Raw genomic sequence first — 17784 nt, 5'->3', positions numbered from 1 at the left:
TTTAATAAAATATACGATGATAAGATAAAATAAAATAAATACACTGGCTCATAAACCGGATAAGCGCTTTCGGTATAATACCTTTTTCAAATCCTAAATGTTTGCCAGTGAAACTTCTTAAATATTTTCATTTCCAAGTGTTCAAGTTTTAAGTGTTTTTAAGTGGAATTGGTGGCAGAACCATTTGTTTTTGGAGTAGTATTTAAATTTAATGAGTCTTTTGGCTTTTCCTGGTTAGGGTTCGCCACAGCAGAACTTCGGTCCGCTAATGAATGCTCATAAATATGTACCTCTAGTAATAAGAACAAAATAAAATCTCCACTACAATGACTCTTAAATGAGGATGCTGTGTTGTAACTAGAATATCAAACGTTGTGAAGTTTTGCATAACTGGCATGTGTTAGGGTTGCTATCTTTTCAGATGGCCAAACTGGGACAATTGTGGTACAAACATCAGATTTTGCAGGCCAAAACATACCCACGGCCAGTACAAGGGACAGAACTTCACTTTTTTGCCTAAATAAAAGCTTATTCTTGTAGCATTTTAGTTGCTTATTCTGTTTATTATAACATTTAGGTGTTTCAGATACAGAATAACTGTTTTATGCAACTATTACATAAAATATAGGAAATAATTTTTCCCTAATATTTCAGGACAGTTGCCATTCTTACAATATTTTTGTAGGACACGACTGCCCACAGAGGGACTGTCCCTCGCAAAGTGGGACATGTCGTAACCCTGGCATGTGTATTTACACTACAGTAATTAACTTCTCCCAACCGCAATCGTGTAGAGCCAAGATAGGCTGCTGAGGAAAACCAGGCAGCTTAAACTAATTATGGTTATTTTATGTACAAATTATTGCATTGGATGAGGCTGAATGAAGGAATTGCCCAGTTCCAAACTCACTGTTTAACACGTTTTCATTTATATTACCGTTTACATGTTTAAATATGTTAATGTGATACTTTCCTTAACTGACCTTCAGCTAATGCCTGAGCGCTCCTACTTATTGACAAATAAAGCACCTTACTTAATAATCTACACTTGTTTTGGTGTTAACCCTCTTTTGATTCTGCTGACAAATAATATGAATTGAAAGTAATACAGCAGCACCATTTACGTGACTTGCTTGTTTTGTTCCAGATGGAGAAGGGCGTGGGGGAGGGAGGTGGAGATGATGCAGATAGATGCAGCGCCGATACCCACAACTGATGTCATACTAATAGCTCACTGCTTACCACTTCCTACAGAGGGATGCTGCTAACATCTTGCTAAGAACAAAGGCAGACAAGTATTGGTGCTTGTAGCCGGAAATAAATCAAATAATTTCTTGATGCATGTTAGGGAAGGCCTTCCTACTGCATGTATTTTATTTCTATGTACTGTGGCACTTTTTTAAGAATATAATTTAGGAGTGATAACAGCACGAATTAGTTTACGGATGGTGCATGCATCAGGATTTTTTATTTGTAGTAGTATTTATTGTTTTAAACTGCAGGCATTTTAACTAATAATTGCATCTACATTCCCTGTTGGGGGAGATGAGATGTCCAGTAACTGCTCTTAGCAGAACAGTTACTTAAATGTAGCTCAGTTTATTGTTTTTGACTCTATAGTTGCGCTTTATCCGTGTTGCCGGGGGTTATCGAGCTGGTGGGTTTAAAATACCCATAGCAGCTAAGCCGTACTTCCGAGTTCTGACAGCATTTGTAATTTGTTTTTATTTTGCGCTACATTGTTTACTTGGATGGGAGCAGTAGTGATGGGTGCAGGAGCTCGAAACCATTAATGACCATGCCCAGCGCCCATGCCACTACTTTGCGGGCTCTCCATAGCCCATGAGCTTGCACCTGCTTCTGTGCGCGAGGTGGCTCTGCAGGTGGCTGGCGCTCATCATGTTAAGCCCTGACCGATTGTCTGCGAATTCCTTACTGCTAGGTGGGGGTCTGTCAACAGGAGATGCTATGACCGGCGTGTCGAGGTCACCTTCTCCGGGAATTCCATTTGGTAGTGGGACAACAGCTGAAACAAGGATGGCCTTGGAACGGATTCTTCCGGTGCTGCGCCTGGCAGTTCGCAACCTGGGAGGCACCGGTGAGGAAATTCGCTCGGGCATCCAGGAGGTTGGACGACTTGTGGCAGAAGCATGGGCTATGCGTAAGGTGGGCAGGGAAGTGGCACAGGCATTGTGTGATGCTATTCGGCTAGAGGGTGCCTTGGACCAGATGCTGAACCTGCTGCGGTCGCCAGAGCCTCACATCAAGTACGAAACTGCTGAGCTAGTGGAGCAGATTTTGGTGGCAGATAACAGGTAAGAACACATACCTGGGGAATGAAAGACAACTGTAAGAAATATGTTCCTCAAACAGTACTTGTATGTGTTGTTAGCCTCTTGGAGTCTTCTCTTGTCTGAATAGCTCCTTTTTTCTGATTTTCATTTGATTATGGGCGTTCTTCTGTTACAGTTCAGAAGAGCTGTGCCACTCCATTCTGCCTCAGCTGTTCCACTGCTGGAATGGCCTCATTGCTCTGTGTAGAATCTTGCTATCCCTTACAGATGATAGTCAGTGGTAGATGACAAAGAAACAGGGAGTAATCTGACACTAACTGCAGAATAAAGATTTATTTTTTAAAGTATGAGCTACCCCTTTCTGCTACCCACATTCCTCAGTATATATTAGGAGGTTTAGTTAAAAGTAAAAAAGTAAAAATGTACATGTTTGCATAAGTCAAGTTTGTGATGGAAGCTTTTGATTTCAGGCCTCAGTCCAAGACCTACCTCGCTGCAGTTTCTGATTTCATGGACATCCTAGATTTGTCTAATACTTTTGCTGAATTCCTTCTTAAATTCTGAGAGTAAACACTGCATTCATTAAATAGTGGACAAAAGTAAACATATTGGAGGGGGGAGAAAAAGACCTCAAATTCGACAATTTTTAAATATTAATCTAATTCACTTAAAAGTTAATAGAGCAACATTCAGGGTCTTCAGCACATCTTATGTGGATAGACTGAAACCACTGTCACTATGCTCTGTATCATATAGACTACTCAGATGTGACCTGTGCCTTGCATACAGAGCAACCTCTGATCCTGCCTTAATGGAAATGCTGCACATTCATAGGTCTTTAAATGGTACATGACTAAATCTCTCTAGGGACTGTAACCTGGCATGTGACATCAGCAGTACCTGCTGTAGAGAGAGATATGTCTCCCAGAGATTGCCTATCCTCTGGAATAAGCTTCCAATACAGGTTAAACAGAGCCCCTCCTTAACCCTTTTTAAGTGTAACTTGAATGATTGGATGGGAAACTGCAAATTCACCCTAGGGGGTTTCACCTGTGTTCCTCTTGGATAGGGGCAGTCGGTGCTGATTTACATCTTCTTATAACATAGACCATATCTCTACACCCATAAGGAAACAAGGGTTGAACTTGGCTAAGCTTGTAAGGGCCCTAGGGCCATTAGCCTAGTAACCTCCTATGAACCTATAAGGTTCTGCATCAACATGCATTTTCAAAACAATAAGAAATATGAAACACTATTGCCTAGCATTATGAACTGACAGTAATTCTTATCAGTTTATCAAGAAAACCAAAATGTATAAGAGACAAGGGAAAATATTAGGCAAAATCAGGGATATTCTGCAAACATCTGGACATTTGAGAGGCATGGTCAGGCATTATAGCTGCAGACTTTTTTATTCTTTAGAAAACCATATTTATAGCAATTTTTACGTTATCACATTTCAAAGTGAATAGCACAACATTTAAAAATTTCTTTGTGCTCATTTGTTTTGGCTTATTTTGACTTTATCTCTCATCCATGAGGCAAGATGATGGAAGATATTATTTCAAAGTGATTAAGCAGGTTGCTGAATAGAGTTCACTTTCGGTATGAGATTCTAGAAGTCTGGATACTGTCTCTTTTGTGGGAAAAAGAGACCCACAACTGAGTTCAATGCTTATTCACTCATTGCTAGTTTTTGCTGTCCTGTGTTGTAAGGGATGTTCCTAAGTGTGTTTCTTAGTGTCAGATTTTATCACGCACACACACACACACACACACACACACACACACACACACACACACACAAAACAAAGTTGATACAAGAATAATATATATGTATTAAACATTATTTTAGACTAGTGATACTGAAAATAGATGTTCTTAAAGATTATAATGAGTTGTAAAAGTAAGATGAATAAAGGAAGTGAAGCTGTGTCAGTTTTGGGAAAGGAAAGGAAATTAAAGAACCAAGTGAGATGGCTAAAATTTGGAATAGGTTTTTGTCTTATATTCACTGAAGAAAAAGGAGAACATGTTCTGAATTTGGGATTATGGATTGAAGGTTAGGTGGAGACAACTAAATTTGTGGTAAATTACTTAGGCAGGAAAGAGGAAATGCATTGAAAAGATGAAAAATGGATAAGGTGCAGGAATCAGAAGAGCTATCAGAATATTCAAGACTGCTGCGTGTTTTATTTTCATTTACTGGACTTCATAGCACATTTGTGGAGACTAAAAGTATTCTACTGGAGTTGCAGATGGGACTAACAATCTCTTTACTTAAGACCTGATTAAAAAATAAATCAAGGCAAGTGTATTGTGCATGTTGTTGAAGGTAATGGAAACAGTTCTCAGATGTGGGCTGGCTAATACACTTCCTGTCAGAAAATGATTAGTGAGGCATCAGTATGAGTTCACAGAAAGAAGGTCATATTTGTCTGATGTCTTACAGCTTCATGGCTGGTTGGCAACAGATGTGTATTGAGGGAGAACAGTGGATATGATTTTCCTGGACCTATATAATGCCACTAGTACAGTTCCACACAGGATGTTGATGGAAAAAAATGGGGAAATAAGAGAAGGCCTAGTAAGGTGGCACAAGAACATAATATCAGAAGACACAAAGGGTGGTGGATAGATAGTGTAAAGTAATAAGAGAAGGAATGACCAATGAGGTACATCAATCACACCAATACTATGGTAGCAGTGGAAGATGGAGATAGAGAGAGAGAGAGAGGATATAGTGAGGCCGACTGAATAAATGGATATATGTGGCAGCCAGGTAGCAATGAATACAAATGTAAAGCTATGTACTTTGGTTACAGCAGTTTTAAAGTAAAGTGTGGTACATTCAGGAAGATTTTGGGAAGCACAGAGGAGGAAGAAGACCCAAGTGCCACTATGACACCTATAATCAATCATCCTCATCACTATGAAAGAAAACTAGCAAAGGCCAACAGCACGCTGGAGTGCATTGTTCATGTTCTGAAATTTAGAGTTGTTGAAAGGGTTTGTTCTGTCTGGTTGAAGATCAACCCTGGGAATACCCTTTTGTCACTGCTAATTGCACAAGATACTGATGCTCCTAAGTCACTGCATCCCCTTCCCTGAGGGATAGGAACACAGACATGTTTATTTAAGCCTGCTGTGCTGGTTTGTCATCCCAAATAGTCCAAGGTTTTGATTTGGTAGTATTGTGAGGAAGGTACATATTTTACCCAATATATGGAGTGTAGGGAACAACCCCACCCCAGGAAAACAAAATAATTTGCATGTAGTGCAATGTCAAGGAAATAAGTTAGAAAAATTAACCTTGCTCTTTTAGGGCTTATAGGGTCATTCTTGTGAAACTAACTGCATGCCTGTTGAAATCATAGTTCTGATGTACAGTGCTTCTGTGTTGCTACACCTGGAAACGTGTGTTTTGTTACACAGATTATTTATGGGAAAAATGAACAAAACCAGTACAGAAAGTAATAAAAATGGTAACAGCTGTCACAAAAACAGGAGACAGTAAGGGAGGGGTTGTTTACTTGAGAAAAATACCAGTCCAGTTGCTTATTTGTGCTTTCATAAACTTAATGCAATCTGATTCTTCCAGTTACTCTGGTACAGCAGAAAAGCTCAGATTTTCGTTGCAAGCTCTGTCCTCTAACTCTACCCTTTTTTGAAACAGCTCTTCTTGAGCAGTCTCATACTCAGACTTCTCTTCATTTCAGCTTCTGAGTTTTGCAGTTTTATTAATTCACCAGAATAGCTGTTTAAAGTTTCTTTCATTTTTATCCTTTTGATATTTGATTTAGTATACTCCTTCAATGTTTAATTTATTTTATTTAGCTCTGAAACACATTTAATTTCTTTTTTTTTTCTAAATTAGTGGAAGCCAGCTGTTGTAGCAAAGCTGGAGCTTGGTCTGTTTTTTGTTAACAGCTGCAGGATTCTTCCCAGTCAGTGTTTTCACTTCACCTTTTCTAGATTACTTTCTTTAGGTTCTCCAAATTTCTTCTTTGCTCACATACAGGCAGTGTACTTACTAGCCAGTAACTGAATTTTAGTAAAACTGTTAGAATTACTAACCTTTATGTCTCAATTCTATTTTTCACAATGGGAGAGATGAAGTTAAGGTGTTGATCAGTGTGCAGCCATCTTGGAAGTCATTTTCCTAATTCTTGACCCTGTTTCCTCCAAACACACATGTCCCAGCCTGACCTTGCTACCTGCATGACCTAACTGTACAGAACTCGTGCTGAGATTACCAGTCCTGATCCATTACCTTAACACGAGCTGGAGGGAGACAGATAAAGCAAGGGCTTATCATTTCCAATCCTTTGCAAATCCAGACCATATTTCAAGCCATCCAATGTTGTTTTGTGATTTCCCATGTAACTGTTTTCTAGGAGAAACGTAATTTAATTTATATTTTATTTTTAACATCTGTTTTTTATTGTTTGTTGGAAGAAAGAGATATATTGTAGGCACTCTCTAACATCCCAAGGGGCGTAGCTAATTATAACTTGAGCTGCAACTCAGACCATAAGGAGTATTTAGCATTTTAGTGTGACTTGCGTGATTGGAACAGTAGGTCAGAATAGCTACTTTATTAAGTACTTCCCTCCATATAAGGTTAGCTCAAAGTCTTCTTCTTCTTCTTCTTTTGGCTTTTCCCGGTTAGGGGTCGCCACAGTGGATCACCTTTCCACTTGTGATTGGCAGTGGAGTTTTACAGTGTCGAGTTGCCAGCCCGACGCCCAACCTTCTGCAGAAGGCACACACATGCACTCACACCTAGGGTCAATTTAGAGTGCAGTCCACCTGCAGCATGTCTTTGGGATGTGCGAGGAAACCGGAGCACCCGGAGGAAACCCATGCGACCACAGGAAGGACATGCAGACTCTGCACAGAAGGCACCCCAGCCGAGGATCAAACCGGAGAACCTCTTGCTGTGAGGCGACAATGCTAACCACTGCACCAGCGTAGCTGCCCTCCACCGTGGCTGCCCTATAAGGTTAGCTTAGTTCAAAGTACTTCCTTTAATATTGGTTAGTATATTGTTTGCATGAGTTCTTCATGCAAGTTGACTTAAATTACTAGTTGTTTTAAATTCTGGGAATTCTATGATTATTAATGTAGATAGTTCTGTTTATTTAAAATTTTTTTAAATGTGTGTCACTGAGAATAAATTCTTCAAATGAGTATGCTGAATGCTGATCATGATTTGATGAAGCATAACCATCTTGTCCAGTGTTGTAAATGTTGTGTATATATAAAGGCAACACATGATAGCACTAGAGAGTTGTCTTCCTCGTGTCAAAACTTGGATTGTTTGTTTGCTATTATTAAAGATAGTAAGTAGAGACTGTTGAGGTGATTGCACTTGTGCACAGCTTGGAAAACTGTTGTTATGTATTAATGAGCATGCTGATGATACAAATAATATTATGCAAAGTACAAGTAGAATGCATTTTTGGAATGGAAAGGAAGCACCCCCAAACATGCATTAAACCTGATATTACAGATAACAACATTGCAGTTCAGGATGTTAAGTCTACAGGAATCTGTGGATTTAGAGTATGTAGCAGAAAAAAAAGAAAGAAAGGGAGAAGTTCACAGCAAATAGCTCATCTTCTTCTTCTTCTGCTCCTTTGGACTGCTCCCGTTAGGGGTCACCACAGCACAGCATAGATCCGAAGAACAAGTGGCAGTAAAATTTTACAGTCTCAAGTTGCCAACCTGGCACCCAACCTTCCTCAGAAGCCACACATATGCACACACTCACACTTAGGGTCAATTTAAAATATCCAGTCCACCTGCAGCATGTCTTGGCAATGGAGGAAACTGGGGCACCCAGAGGAAACCTTCGTGGACATAGGGAAGACCTTCAGACTCTGCACAGAAGGCACCCCAGCCAAGAATCGAACCTGAGAACCTCTTGCTGTGAGCTAACAATGCTAAACATGGCACCACTGTGCTGCCCAGTTCACAACAAATAACTAAGAAGAAAAAAAATTGAATAATGTATATAATGCAAAAAAAAGATACAATAAACAAAAGGGCACAACTTTGATATGTAATGCCTAGATTACATGGAATGATAATATCGTTCAGTCACAAAACATTCAGTCTACAGAAAATGACATCACTGCTTCTACAGAGAAGGTATAAACAAGAGACAAAAGGCAGACTAAAATAAACAAAGAAATTTAAGTAGAACTTAAAAGAATTAAAGAATGCTACTGTGAGAAAAAAGAAGAGAAAGACTGAAGCTGACAACATGACTCAGGCTGAAGAAGTACGAAGATAGGTAGATGAGAACTGTATGTTTGTAAATAATGTAGGTGGTAAAACAGTGAGATTAAGAAGAATAATTATAATTAAGATTAGTCCTTTGTAACACTTGAAAGAGTTGACATTGCTGAATTGGAGGTCTGGAGATTGTTTCGATCAGGGTGAAAATGATATAAAAGTTGTTGGAGATTAAATTAGTAAAGGAGCTGTTACTCAAATTTGCAGAGAGTATAACAAATATAGAGCACTGTTATGCCAGTTAGAAGCAAAAATACATAATGAAGAGTGGAGCTGTTTATTTATTTTTTTCGTGTTGGATCAAACAATCTCATATTTAGGGACTCAATTACTGTTAGTACAGAATGTACGGCATTCTTAGACTACATAACAGGTGTTAGGACATATGTTTCACAAATAGAAACGAGATTTGGGTAATTTAGAATATATTTTTTGAGGAAATACCAAAATAAAAGTGGTCCATTTTAAAAAAGTGGGAATGTATAGAACACTCAAGTCTAATTTTGCATTTAGCTAGGATAGTGTCCATGTGTCAAGACAAGGGAAGCAAATTTCTGCAACAGATATATTATAATGTTTGATTAGCAGAAGACAAGATTTTGCCAGGACAAAATTTTAACAGTTCATCAATAACAAAATTTGATGCATCTGTGCTGGTTGTTAATGTTAGGCACATTAGTAATAACATTTTTTATTGTAAAATTTGCTACAGTCACATATGATTGATGTCGTTATTGTCTGTGAAACCAGGTTAAAGAACAATGACTGGAAACCAGTTCTGTCAGTGCATAAATGTTTTTTCTGTAACAAACATTTTAACAAAAATCAGGTGGAGGTTTTACAAGAGGAATTAAAGACTATCATGAGACCTGTGATTACCACATCTTTGATGACAACACCAATAATATAGATTGTGTAACTGTGACAATAAAGACAATCCTGGAACAGATTATAAATAGACCACCAAAGTTGAGCGCTAATGATCTAGAGGAATTTCTGCATTTCTCATATGCAAACATAAAGAAACATGATAATAACTGAGGACATGAATTCACCAGAGACAGACTACTGAAACAATATTGATTCTACAACAATAGTAAGGAACTTATTTACAACATAGGTACAACAATTGTTGCATATTGTAAATAAATCTACTAGGGAGCAGAACATACTGAATACTGAATATTGTTTGTTCCTAAGGAGATAATTGTTATTTCATGTCAAAGTCTATCACCTTTGATGTATAGTGATCATGAGGTTATAAAGGGTAAACTACTGTTAGCTAATTATGCCAAACAGAAATCTGAATCAGTGCACAGAAGATTAATAATGGACTATATGGGAAGAAAATGGTGACCATGTAAAACTAACTGAAATGATACATTTAGTGGAAAGATGGTAAAAGGAAAGTAGCAAAATTTGAAAGGGAAATGTTTCAATGTAAAAAATGGAAAAAATTGTTTTATATCTAGGTACAGAAGGTCAGGAGGATATATTTCCATGAGAACAAGATAATTAATATGAGAGATAAAAATATAAGAAACAGGAACAAGGTTGAAATATAAGTTTGAAAACTGAACAACACATACTTCAATAAATCAGTGTGTCAACCAATCACAGCCCTTAAGGCCAAACACCTTGCCTGATACACTAGTAATAGGTGACTCTATAGTCAGACACACTGATGTCCCGCTGACCAGGCTGAACAAGGAGAAGGTGACTGTGAGCTGTCTATCGGGAGCTAGGATCCGCCACATAACACACACACTCAAGTCACTCCAAAGCAAGTACAAATATGACTCCATCATTGTCCATGCTGGTGTGAATGACCTGAGACGTACCTCCCTGGACTACATGAAAAGAGACATATAGGAGGATTATGAAGCCCAGGCTGGTATGACCCTGACCCTGAGCAGCATCTTGCCCTCACCAAGAATGATACCACAATACAAAGACAAGATGATCAGCTTTAACAATTGGCTCAAGTACTGGTGTCATTCTAAGGGGAGCCAATGTCTGTCTGCCTGGGATGACATGTTGGACAAGCCACGCTGCCATTCGAGGGATGGCTTACACCTGTCACCACTGGGCTTCCGGATATTGGCTAAGGCTCTTGCCACCCCATAGTGCCTTTTTAGGCAAGGCTCAAAAGACAAACCCACCTCCTTAGAAAACAAAAAGGGAAAAAACTAAGGGTAATGCTGCTCAATGCCAGAAGTCTAAATCTCAAGATGCAGGTACTTGATGCACTCCTCAGCATGGAGAACATCGACGTCTGTGCAGTAACTGAAACTTGGTTCAAGGCTCCTGAGAGCACCCCATCACTACCAGGCTATACCTCGTATCATGCTTTTGGCCCCAAAACCGGGCCGAACCACAAAGGGAGGAGTGTCCATATTCATCAAGGACACCCACACCTCCAGGTTAGTAACAACACATGAAGCATCAGAGACCATACAGGTGCAACTAACCATAGGCAAAACTGCTATACAACTGGTAGCATGTTACAGACCACCCTCCCAATCTCAAGAACCCCACTCAGCCTTCCTGAAGACATTGGAGGATATGAATGTATCACAAAATACCATCTTACTGGGAGACTTCAACTACCCAAACATAGGTTCATACTAGGCTAGGTTTATACTAGCTATTTAGCCTATCATTCTTAAGCTTTGCCCAAGTTTTCACCCTTATGTTTATGTTAAAAAATACCATTGTGCCATTGTTTTGTTGTGCCTCTGTCACAGACACAGAGAGAGATGAGGGTAAAACCTACGCATCTCCCATCCACCGTCAAGATTTCTCTTGAACAGAGCCAGCGAGGTGCTCTGCCTCACATGGACTGGGATTTTATTCCACAACATAGGGAGTCTAGGGAGTCATAGATTGGGTACATTATTCTAGCCCTAATACCCTAGCCCAAAGGTTCCTGGAATTCATAAATTCAAATGCACTGGAGCAACTAGTCACCTCTCCCACTAGGGGAGATAATATACTAGACCTGATCATCACAAACATGGGGACAAAATGCTCCACACTGGAAGTATACCCCTCACTAGTGAGATCTGACCACAAACTAATCACCCTGGATATACATATCCCACCTCCACCCCCAGCACAAAAGACCACAGTGAAAAACTTCTCAAAAGCAGACTTCACTCTTCTTAAGACTGAGATGGTATCCTTTAAGCCCACTGTGCCAGTGGATACCACATCCCACAATGCTGAATCCTTCACAAATGCTTTCTATGGACATCTCCAAGAATGCATGGATCATGCAATCCCAAACAAATCCAAGTCCCTCTCCACCAAAGGTAAGCGTCCTGTCTGGTGGACCTCAGCCATAAACAAATTGTATAACAAATGAAGGAAGCTACTGCAAGTCAGAGCAAAATCCCATGAAGGGAAGACATCTCTGATCAACATTAGCAGAAAACTACATTCGCTCATAAAAACATCCAAGGCCAACTTTGAGAGAAAAATCGCTAAGGACACTAAAGATAACCACAAAGCCTTCTTCAGCTATGTTAGAAACCTGGGCGGAAACCCTCAGATATGCTCAGAGTTGGTTCACAACAACAAAAAATACACTGAACCCACAGATATTGCCAACATTCTGGCTGACAGGTTCAGTGCAAATTTCTCCCCTCCTTCACCCCCAAAAGAAGAAATACTTATCCCAGCTGAATGTAATCTCCTGTCATCTCAGATGTCCAAGTGAGAACTGCCCTAAACAAAGCAAAAACACAGCATCAATGAGACCTGGCGGTATCCCGGGTTGCATGTTACGTGAACTCCAAGAGGAGCTAAACCCACACATAAAAATGCTATTTAACCTTAGCCTTACTTCGGGATATGTACCTGAACACTGGCGTACAGCAACAGTGGTCCCACTCCACAAGGGGGGGGTGCCTCTACAGACCCTGGAAACTACCGCCCCATAAGCTTAACCAGCCTGGTCTGCAAAGCTATGGAAAGAATCATTATGGAACTCATAAACAGAGACATAGGGGACCTACAGACACTTGACCCCACCCAGTTCGGCTTTGTAAAGGGCAGATCCTGCCTTTTAAACCTGGTTGACTTTTTTGAAACAGTCACTAGAGCCATTGATGAGGGTAAAGCAGTCTATACAGCATACCTGGACTTGGCTATGGCCTTCGACACAATACCCCACTCGGGCATCATAGATAAGCTCAACAGCTTAAAAGTAAACCCTTATGTCACTAGATGGGTTGCAAACTGGCTAAAGGACAGAACCCATAAAGTTAAAATCGCTGGAGCAATGTCAGACTCAAAGCCAGTCACAAGTGGTGTCCCACAGGGATCTGTCCCGGGACTCCTCTTGTTCGGCATTTATTTCTCAGATGTTAAAGCAAACATGGGAGGTCTGTGGCTGACAAAGTTCGCAGATGACTGCAAACTAGGCGCCATAGTCGATACAGCAGCAGACACACACATCCTACAAAAAGGCCTCACAGAAACGGACAACTGGTGCCGGAGTCACGGCCTTAAACTAAATGCCAAAAAATGTATAGTCATCCCCTTTGGGAAAAACAAAGTACCCACAAATTATCACATAGACAGCAACCCACTGAGTATGGAAAAAGTAATCAGAGACCTAGGGACCAAAGTCGACAGCAACCTCTCATTTGACACCCACGTTGCCAAAGTGGTTAGAAAAACATTCTACCTTGCACACCTCATCATGAAGGGATTCACATCCAGATCCAAGGATGTCATTGTACCCTATATTCCTCCCTCATCAGACCCATGATTGAGTACAATGCCCCATTTGGTATGTACCTCACCTGGCATTTGCAACAGCTGGAGAGACCACAAAAGTACCTCACCAAGAGGATCAAGGGTCTCCAACATATGTCTTATTCTGCCAGACTAAAGAAACTTCAGCTCTGTTCAGTAGCATACTGCCTGCTCAGAGGTGATCTCTGCCTGACGTACAAGGCCATGTCCAATCAGGATCTGATGGACATGCTCCACCTCAAAAAATCCAAATCCATCAGGACCACGAGAGCTAAAGACTTAAATCTCGGCACAAGTATGAACAGGACATGCTGGAGGGATAGATTCATAACCCAGAGGCTTCCCATGCTTTGGAACAAGATCCCAGTTCGTATTAGGCAGAGCCCCTCACTGACTCTCTTCAAGAGAAATCTTGATGAGTGGATGGGAGATCGTAAGTTTACCCCCGGGGTCACATCTGTGTCACTGCTAGACAGGGGCACAGTAAACTAATTCTATTATATAAGGGGACCTTCATTGTGTCACTACTAGACAGAGGCACAGTATTCTAAATTTATTCTGTACATTTTTTGTACCATTTCATGGAGTGGCAAAAGCCACATCACTATGGCTAGGCTTACAAATGCCCCAGGGCAGATAGCCTAGTACTATACTATGAAACTATGAAACTATGAAATAAATAAAGTGCACAGACAAAGCAAAGTCAAGCTCAGGAAGAATGTAAATAAAATACATACAAATCAATACAGTTTGTGTAGAACCTAAAATGTATTCTCAGACACAGTAGATTGTAGCTATATTTATTGAGTCTTGTGTAAACCAGTTTGGCTTCAAAAAGAGGAAGTTAATTTGTGCTATTGACTTGGGTCCTTATCAGATGATCAAGTTTTCACAAACTCAAAATTTGCATGGTCGAGACCATATGATCGAGTTTTTGAAAACCCAAAGCTTTTGAATAGAGATTGTGGTACAGTCAGGATCAGTAAATTTACCCTTTTCCCCACTGTAGTGCGATCTCAGAGTTGTTATACATACAGTGGATATAAAAAGTTTACATACCCCTGTTAAAATACTAGGTTTTTGTGATAAAAGAAATTAGACCAGAATAAATCATTTCAAAACTTTTCCTACCTTTAATGTGACCTATAACCTGTACAACTCAGTTGAAAAACAAACAAATCTGTTAGGGGAAAAATATAAAAAATAAAAAAACATGCAATTAGCTGGTTGCATAAGTGTGCATATCCTTAAACTAATACTTTGTTGAAGCACCTTTTGATTTAATTAAAGAATTCAGTCTTCTTGGTAACACACCTGCCATTAATTAAAGAGACTCTGATTAACCCCAAATAAAGTTTAGCTGTCCTAGTAGGATTTTCCTGACATTTACTCAGTTGCCTGCTACAGCAAAAGCCATGGTTCACAGAGAGTTTACAAAGCATCAAAGAGATCTCATTGTTGAAAGGTATTAGTCAGGAAAAGGGTACAAAAAACTTTCTACAGCATTGGATATACCATGGAACACACTGAAGACAGTCATCAAAAAGTGGAGAAAATATGGGACAACATTGACATTGCACAGAACTGGACGTCCGTCCAAAATTGATGAAAAGTCAAGATGAAAACTGGTCAGAGAGGCTGCCAAGAGACCTACAGCAACACTGAAGGAGCTGCAGGATTTTCTGGCAAATACTGGTTGTGTACTACATGTGACAACAATCTCCCGTATTCTCCATTTGTCTGGGCTATGGGGTAGGGTTGCCTTTTCTTACACAGAAAAACATCCAAGCCAAGCTAAAATTTGCAAAACAATACATCAAATCTCTGAAAAGCATGTGGGAAAATGTGTTATGGTCTGATGAGACCAAGGGTGAACTTTTTGGCCACAATTCCAAAAGGTACATTTGGCGCAAAACAACACTTCTCATCACCAAAAAGAACACCATCCCCACGGTGAAGCATGGTGCTAGCACTATCATGCTTTGGATTGCTTTTCTTCAGCTGGAACTGGGGCTTTAGTCAAGGTGGAGGGAAATATGAGCAGTTCCAAATACCAGTCACTTTTGACCCAAAACCTTCAGGTGTCTGCTAGAAAGTTGAAGATGAAGAGGAATTTACCTTTCAACCTGACAGTGACCCCAAGCATACATCCAAATCAACAAAAGAATGACTTCACCAGAAGAAAATTAAAGTTTTAGAATGGCCCAGCCAGAGCCCAGACCTAAATCCAATAGAAAATCTGTGGGGTGACCTGAAGAGGGCTGTGCACAAGAGATGCCCACGCAATCTGACAGATTTGGAGCACTTTTGCAAGGAAGAGTGGGCAAATATTGCCATGTCAAGATGTGCCATGCTGATAGACTCATATCCAAGAAGACTGAATGCTGTAATTAAGGTGCTTCAGCAAAGTATTAGTTTAAGGGTGTGCGCACTTATGCAACCAGCTTTGTATGCTTTTTATTTTTTATATTTTTTACCCTAACAGATTTGTTTGTTTTTTCAGTTGAATTGTACAGGTTATAGGTCACATTGAAGGTGGGAAATGTTTTGAAATGATTTATTGTGGTCTCATTTTTTTATATCATAAAAACATGAAATTTTAACAGGGGTGTGTAAACTTTTTATATCCACTGTAATTTGCATATTATGGAGGGTGCAAGGGTGGGGGCTTGCCCCCCCTCAAAAATGTAAAAAAGGATAGATTTTTGTGGTGTTCTATTGGTGAAGTCTGAGTTTTTGGAAAGTCAATGATATGGCCTCAACCATATGAATTTTGAGTTTCTGAAAATTCACTCTTTTGACATAGACCCATTGACTTAGTACGACTTGCAAGACTGGTCTATGCTAATGAAATTAAATTAGATTGTGTTGAAAAGACACCATGAAAAATGGACTCAAGCAAAGCACAAGGAAGACATGGAGTTAGTAACAGTGACCAAAGAATAGTTCAGTGTGAACTTACAGGACATTACATCTGTTATTTACTAGGTCATTTAACTATGGAGAGATTCATTAAGATTTGAGGCATGCACTTGTTATACAAATTTTTAAGGAAAAGGTAAACAGGACAATCCTGGAGTCATATAGTCAGTCCCATAAGTCTACTTTATTATTGTGGAACAAAAATAAAAGAGAATGTTGTTTTGGATAGATTATTGGTAGAACTGGAAAGGGTGGGACTTGAAACCATATATAAGTATGCATATGTTAAAACAGGTCTATAACTTCCTGTAAAATGATGTTTTTTAATAATCTAATACAAGTATAAAGGAAAAAAATGTGTTGCAATGGAATTTGTGTAGACCTATATTCATACACATAACCCTGATTAATAAATTGAAACAACTATGTATTACAAATTGAACATAGGTAATGTCATACAACAATTGGAGATCTGAAATTCTGTTATAATCAGGGAGTCCTGCTGGACCACACCAGTTTAGGTTGCATCTTTCTGATTTATCTTTTTCATATGAGGTGTTCTACAGTCTGTTTGCAGATGACCTGAACATGGGAAACCTGATTACGTCTGTTACTGATAGGCCGTATCTGCAGAAAAAATTTGAATAACTTGACCATTTAGACATCAAAATGAAATGTATGAGATTTAGAAGACAAAGCTTGAAATATGAATATTTAGTACAGCACATAGTGATTGAAACTGTGGATTCATTTAAGGATTTGGGGAAATGAATAAGTACAACTTTATCTTTATCTGATCATATCAACAATTTGTTAATAACAGTTTTAAAATTACAGGCTGCATAAAAAGATTGATAAAGTCCAGGAAATCGGAAAACATTAACCATTGGTTGTAAATGATACTACATCCAGACTAGAATATGGAATAATAGTAATATGGAAACCTTATAAGAAAACTAGTGTAAGCAAATTGCAAAGAGTTTGCTATCTTATATAGATATTTAACAGAAGACTTTATTCAAGTATTAAGAGGATTTAGAGACAACTAAGTCTGGAAATATTTAGGGTTATCAAGTTAGAACCACAAAATGATTGCAAAGGGGCAACTTATGTTTTTCTCCTCAGGTTTCTGATTTACATTCTGAGGAAAGTGTGACTTCTGTCAGCTCCTTTGAAGGATTGCCTTTTTCTGAAACTATGTCCAGAATGAATAAATACTTCTTCGGGAATACAATGACATTCCACTCTCTCTGAAGAAATATTATGATTTGTTGCCACTGAAATTTCCTGAACCTGTTCCAGTTCATCCTCTCTCACTGGTACAGGATATATTTGTTACAGTTGCAATTTCCTGATAGCCAGCCTGCTGTCCCCAAGAAAGCAGATAAATTGTATAAAGTTCCTGAGTCCTACAAGTTTTTATATTCTAACCCCAGATCAGACCCAGCAGTGATTTCTCTGGTAAAACCAGCTGCTTCTAAACATTCCACTAATGTCAATA

At 39.3% G+C, this 17784-nt stretch overlaps 1 protein-coding gene across 1 annotated transcript in view; it reads left to right on the top strand.

Moving 5' to 3' along the window:
- Window positions 1–1236: 1236 nt before the first annotated feature.
- SARM1 (sterile alpha and TIR motif containing 1) overlaps window positions 1237–17784 on the top strand; it is a 321533-nt gene continuing 304985 nt past the window's right edge. The window contains exon 1 of the mRNA XM_044054392.1: window positions 1237–2315. Coding sequence (XP_043910327.1) covers window positions 1843–2315 — 473 coding nt within the window. The 5' untranslated portion in view covers window positions 1237–1842. The remainder of the gene's footprint in view (window positions 2316–17784) is intronic.

This window comes from Protopterus annectens, chromosome 13.part0 (genome assembly GCF_019279795.1).
Source record: "Protopterus annectens isolate FY-2018-M chromosome 13.part0, PAN1.0, whole genome shotgun sequence".
Classification (NCBI taxonomy): domain Eukaryota; kingdom Metazoa; phylum Chordata; order Ceratodontiformes; family Protopteridae; genus Protopterus; species Protopterus annectens.
This window is presented reverse-complemented; position numbering and strand designations above follow the sequence as displayed.